The 6,722-nt window shown below is 40.4% G+C and overlaps 1 protein-coding gene across 1 annotated transcript; it reads right to left on the reverse strand.

Annotated features, from left to right (window-relative positions):
- Positions 1–3,096: 3,096 nt before the first annotated feature.
- On the reverse strand, positions 3,097–3,678 carry LOC101560464 (small proline-rich protein 3). The gene has a single exon (XM_023716589.1). It carries the CDS (start codon positions 3,676–3,678, stop codon positions 3,097–3,099), a length of 582 nt encoding a protein of 193 aa, XP_023572357.1.
- Positions 3,679–6,722: the final 3,044 nt, after the last annotated feature.

The following is a 6,722-nucleotide window of genomic DNA, read 5'->3' on the forward strand; positions in this document are numbered from 1 at the left end:
CTCAGACCCACTGTTCCCCTCATTGAGTATATAAAGAAAAGAAGAGCTGGGACAGGGAAGGAACAATTTCTCATTTAACACTTTAATTGTTGAAGTTGTCTGACAAAATTAGAGGGCCAAGTATTCTAAGGGAAAGCTTGGAGTATCCCATAGTTTCTAAAAGGACAACAGAAAATGGTCCATGCCATTTTGTATCTGTATATACAAAATAGTTAGGAAAGATATACAGTTACTCCCTCTTAATTCAGTGAGAAGAAAGATTTGTTGTAATAGTGTTTGGACAGGATTTCATGTCTGCATCTTGTACTATGAAGAAACACTAAGAAGACTACAATATGCAATGTATTAATTATTGAAATTGTCCTATTAATCAGTTTTGAAACTGTCTCATTGCTGTTTGCTTCTCAATAAAATTAATATGCAAAAAAAAAGAAAGAAAAAGAAAATGGTCCTTGCATGGGGAAAGATATAGGGCAAACAGGGGCCCCACCCTTGGTCATGCATATGACATCTGTGCAGAACCTCGGGAGTGTTTTATTGCTGTACAGAACATATAGTTTTCCTCCAGCTCAGCAACATCTTCAGAATACTATAAAATAAATATAAAATAATAATCATATACTACCCATCACTAGGGAAACTTACAGCAGTCAAAAATGAACATTAAAAAAAATAGATAGACGGCCTGGGAGATAGTTCAGTGACCTAAGAGCCTGCCTAACAAGTGCAAGGGCCTGAGTTTGATCCCTGGTACCATACTGTGCTGGCCCCAGAACTCCAGGTGCACCATGTTGGTCACAGAGGCTGGGCACAGTAGTCACACCTGTAACCCCAACCCTGGGGAAGCTGAGACAGGAGGATCACTATGAGTCTCAGCTACTTAGCGAGACCCTGTACCAAATAAATAATGTATCCACGCATACATAAGTAAATAAACAAATATTTCTTTTTTTAAAAAAAGAAAAATCAGACAGAAAAAGCTATTGTGTATATTTGGATGAATTTAGTGTCACAATTTTTCTTTATCTTCCACAAGTCCACAAATATGCATAAATTTAACGAAGAGGCAGGACAGTGTAAATGGAATTAAAGGTCACAGAATTGCGAGTTTCAAAATGTTTTAAAATAAATTTTGTCACATATATTTTCTCCAATAAAATACATTTTTAAAAAGTAACTCCAAACAATAAAAGTGACAGAGGTACATTGTTTTATATTCATCGTAGCTATGTGTCACCGAGTCTGTGTCCCCACCCAAAACTGGCCTATTTAATTGTGATTTGTCTTGGAGTCATTCTAGATCTTTCCACCGCGGAAATCAGGGGTACTGTGGAGCCAGCTCAACCTGTCTGCATATAACATATGCAAGGAATGTGGTTCTCTCCTGTTAGTTTGATAAAGACTCATCACCTTGCATTAACTCGCTGAACGATTTTTATCTTAGTTTCCAAATATGTGGGAGACCTTGCCAACCCTATTGGAAGTGGCTGAGCACCAGGCAGGCTCTTGCTTCTTCCCCATGCCACTTATTTACTGTAGACCATTCAGTCCATTAAGAAATTGCATTGGCCAGTTACTGGTGAAGTCTTTCCAAAACTGTATGTTGTCCTTTCTTTGCTGGACAAAGTTCTCTAATATCCCAGAATCATTCTACAGAGCCCTATAAACCTGGATAGTCACCCCTGAAACCATGAAGACCAGACTGTAGGAGAACTAAAACTATGACAAACTGGACTTGATGGGATACAGAAACAGTTTCTTGACTACATATTAATTAAATATTTTGAGTATAATTTTAAAAAATGGAATAGGTATCCTTGATGCTATTAAAGTCTTCTTTCATTTTTGTGATTTTACTTTAGCCTAATAACCTGCTCTTCCTAACTTTGTCACCAATTATTTACCTCACCTGGATCAGGTACTTCTATTTATTTATTTATTTATTTATTTGTTTGTTTATTTATTTATTTATTTTGGCAGAACCAGAGATTGAACTCAGGCCCGTGTGCTTATTCCCTTGCCAGGCAAGTGCTTATTCTACTGAGCTATCTCCCTGGCCTCCAGGTACTTCTAATAACTGCTTACAATTCACCTTGTGTTTGAAATTACTGGAGAAAGCTGTTCTTTGGGGTATTCTGGGAGAAAGAGACAGAAGAAGGATTGGAGAGGGAGGGAGAGAGCACAAATACTGTGTTCATTTTAAGTATCATAACCCTAAGAGATAGTTGCAAATTTCCAGGGTGGGGTGGGGAGCTCCAGGAATCCTCTTTTCCTTGGGCTGGTTCACCTGTAGGACTCCCCAGCAGAAGATGACCCATTCTGAGATGACGAATGTGGATCATATAGGTGACAATGTGAGGGTGTAGAAAGGTGCAGTGAGTGTTTTTCTATGACACTGCATGAACCTGTGTGTATCAGGAGTAACACAAAGGAAAAATAAAGAAGAAAGGCACAATATAAAGTTAAAATATGTAAGAATAATTATTTCTTGTAACCAACTGGGGCAGGGCCCATGAAATACTCCGGTGTGACCCAGTTCAGCACACTTAGGGAAGCCATAGTCAAGCTGTGACACCCGGTGTGACATGTTTTGGGTACCATCACACAATTTCTAGTTGTTCCATAAACACTCTGTGTGTGTGTGCGTGCGCACAGCCTCACACAAGCACAGAGCACCAGCAATAAGTGAAGACATCAATCCCGGCTCCTCCCTGCACCTGTGTTCTGACTCACAATGAGAGGCCAAGGAAAGGGGAAGAGTCAACCAATGACACACAGCAAAAAGTGCAGACAAAAGTGATTTAATGTGAAAGAGCAGAAGCACATTTCATCTAATCCAGAATCCCTTTTCCAGTGAATTCTGAGAGGGTGCAGACCAGCACGGCACAAAGACACTCTTCTTAATTCAGAGGCTCGGAGGATTCTTCAGAGTGTGCTGGGGGAAGCACAGAAATTCAGATCACAAATAAGACAGCCTTTGGTTTGAGTTGAGAACATATTGATTACAAGATCTATGGACATTTAAGCAGACATAGAAGCAGAAGAGCCGGGGAATTTAGCAGCTAGCTGGTCATCATCTTCTGTGCATAGACAACATTACTTTTGCTTGGTCTTCCGTTGAGTGGAGACTGGAGTGACTGTTGAGGGGATTGACTCTGGAACCTTAGATTGGTGTGGCTCTGGTGTCTTGCTGTACCCTGGTTCTGGGGCCTTGGTGTACTCTGGTTCAGGAACCTTGCTGTATCCTAGTTCTGGGGCCTTGGTGTACTCTGGCTCAGGAAACTTGCTATATCCTGGCTCAGGAATGTTGGTGTATCCTGGCTCAGTGACCTTGGCCTTTTCTGGATGAGAGACTGTGGTGCATCCTGCTTCAGGGCCAGAAGTGTAACCTGGTGCAGAGACAGTGATGCGTCCTGGCTGAAGCGCAGTTGTACATCCTGGCTCCGGGACCACGGTGCATCCTGGTGCAGTGACTGTGGTACATCCTGGCTCAAGAACTGCAGTGGGGCAGGGCTCTGGAATCTTAGTGATTCCAGGTTGTGGCACAGCTGTGTGGCATGGTTCCTTGGTGATGGGAGCAAAAGGCACAGCAGGGGGAGGCTGGCAGGGTTGTTTGGCCTGCTCCCCTTGTGGCTGAGGGGGAGGGACAAAGGGCTGCTTCTGCTGGTAGGAGCTCATGCTTCAAAGGATGCTGCTGGGCCTAGAGGCAGAAAAGCTGATTAGTTGTTTGGAGGAACAAAGAGGAATCTCAATTTAATGACAAGTATCTCTCATCATATGTCCTTTCAGAAGTGAAAGATTCTCTTCTTCCTTTCTGTGTTTGACATTGGAAATGATAGGCTACTTTGAGGATCCCTGGGAGGTTTCAAGGCAAAGGTAAAGCTGCTTTGTGCAGGTCTGTGTGAGTGGACCCTTCTTTTGGCCTACTTCCTACACAGTGCATCTAAACATCTATGCACATTATAAGCAAAATATAACAGGCAAAATATAGCAGGCTCCTGTGATTGACATAAGGGTAAAGATTTTGAATATTTGAAAAAATGGTAGAACAACAGGTCATCTCTAGTTTCCCACTTGTGTACTTCTCCTGGGGCGCATGTGATCTGCCTCGGGGCCTGTGTCACAGGAGCCCTCTGGGAGGCTGTGCACTGCATCTGGCTCATCCTCACAGCTTATCTGTTGTGACATTGTGCCCTATGCCTCTGCCAGACTCCAGGTCACCTTCCTTATTATGCTCCAGTGGGTTACCTGCCCTCCCTTTTCCTATCTTCATGTTCCATCCTCCAGGTTACCAAGTTGTCCCCATATATTATATTCTCTGATGAATACAATTACATAGAGCAAATAATCAAACTTTGCATGTTAAAATGACATGGTGCAGCACCCTTGGTATTGATAGATCCCAGTAAAATTGGAGAGGTGATGAAAATATCATGGCGAAGACCCTAAACATGGCATTCAGTTCCCATCTTCCTCATGATGCCAATCTTTGAGAAAATCATTGCCCTTTTCTGATCCTCAATCCCACAGCTCTAAGTGAGTGGAAAATGTATAACATTTACATTAGCACCCTTCAGTATAAGCTACCACTACATTTAAATATTCCCTTAAATAAACATATCCTTAGATGTCAAGAAGTTGTCGATAAAATAAAGAAACAGAAGGTGAATATTAAGGGGTTCCAAACAGGGATTCTTACCTTGGACAAATAAGTCCTCTCAGCTCTCAGGTCTGGTGCAGAGTCTCTGGGCAACTGAATTTTTATACAGAAAACGAGCCCTGCCTTACGGAAGGAAATGGAATTGTGGAGAGCTGCTCTGCCTTCATTCCAGCTTTTGTGATGAAAAACCTGTGGCTTAACAACTTTTTCATGCTTGTTGTGTGACAAAAATATGTCCCCTGTGTGAACCTTTGTGGTGTGGTTGTTAAGGGACATTGGCCTCTCAAGGGGTAATGGATTAAATCAGGAAGATGCTGAACTCTTCAGACAAGAAATACTTGCGCTTCTTTGCCAAGACCCTGATTTTTAGCTTAAATACATCTCTTCAGTCTTTCAGTACACAAAGCAGATGTAGAGAAGAACAAGTGGCATTTCTGGTTCTCCTGGGAGGCCATCAGGAAGGTGGCAAGAAATAAATCAGTTGTCATGGCCCTCCCTTGGGAGTGGACGTGACAGGCTGATATGCTTTCTTTCTCTCTCTCTTTTTTTCTATTATGATCTAATTTCTCTTTCTTTATTTTTTAAAAGTAAAAACTAGTAAAATTAAAAATTAAAAATGATACAGAATTTCATTAAACAAGTTGACAGGAATTCAACAATGATTGTTATATTGTATATTGTTGTCTTCCAATGAGTTGTTCATATTTAAGCATGCAAAATCGGTCAAAACATGTAAGCATTAACTGTTCCTTTCAACAGACCAGTAGAAACCATCAGTACAATTATTCAAGCTATCCTGTGCATACACACCTATCTTTTTCCCTTCCTTCTTTCTTTTATTTTCCCTCATCCCAGTTCTTCCTTTCCTTTGAATAGTTTCTTTGCCTTTCACAGTATCTGTTGTACCTGTTAGATTTTATTTACTCTTTCAGGCTCTCACACTAGGGAGATATTACAATATTTACTGATTTATTTCACTTATGGGTATGGTCTCTAGCCTCATCCATTTACCTATGAAAGCCTTGAGATTAACTTTTTTTCTAGCTGAGTAATACCAAATGAGCTATCTTCACTCTGGAGGGACTCATAAAGATGTCATGTTAACTTTTTCTTAACTAAAATTAAAAATTGTTTCACTTATCCTTGTGCACACTTAGTGGTATAATATGATGTTTTTTACTTGTGTGTATATTGGGTAAATATAAGATCAGTCTATGTATCACCTTAAACCTTTTCCCCTATTACTAGTTTTATATTCATCACATTTGTATACTAGCTGTGATAAGATCCGCTCTGTACACAGTTGACCCTTTCCCAAGGCCCTGCCCTCTGGAGACTCCACAGATAATTCTAAAGTCCCTGGTCTAATTCAGGTTACTCAATATCCACGTCTTCACTTGAGGAGGTGGAGTGCACTGCATTCAGCTGGTTCTTCTCTGGGTCATCTTAGTTATGCTTCCCCTTTGGCTCCTGGATTTGGCTAGAACATATTGGCAATATCCTTTCCTCAGGTTTGCTAAAAAATCTTCGAGCTCTGTGGTTGGCTTTTTTCCTCTGATGGCATGTAGGGGTATTTGAAACTTCGTTATTCTGCTTGAGATCTTGGGTTTGGACCACGATTGAACACTGGGCTTTCTTCTTTGTCCTTTGAGTCGTTGGGCTGAGTTTGTCAACCTCCATTTTGGTCACTGATAAACTTTTATCATTTCTTTGTAGTAAACTCAAACTCCTCTCTTCTCACTATTTTGAAGTATATGATGCATTATTGTTAACTATTTTCACCTTATTGTGATATAAGACACCAAACTTTTCAACTGATATTACCATAAAATTTTACCCATTGACTGACTCTTTATCCCTTTGACCGTTGCCTCTTCCCTACCTCTGTAAGCACTGTTTTATTCTCAACTTCCACAAAACTAATTTTTTTAGATTTACATGTTAATGTCATCAAAAATTGTAGGATTTCTTTTCTTTCTTCTTTCTTTCTTTCTTTCTTTCTTTCTTTCTTTCTTTCTTTCTTTCTTTCTTTCTTTTTTCTTTCTTTCTTTCTTTCTTTCTT

The sequence above is a fragment of the Octodon degus genome, unplaced genomic scaffold (assembly GCF_000260255.1).
Source record: "Octodon degus isolate 3935 unplaced genomic scaffold, OctDeg1.0 scaffold00048, whole genome shotgun sequence".
Taxonomy (NCBI): Eukaryota; Metazoa; Chordata; class Mammalia; order Rodentia; family Octodontidae; genus Octodon; species Octodon degus.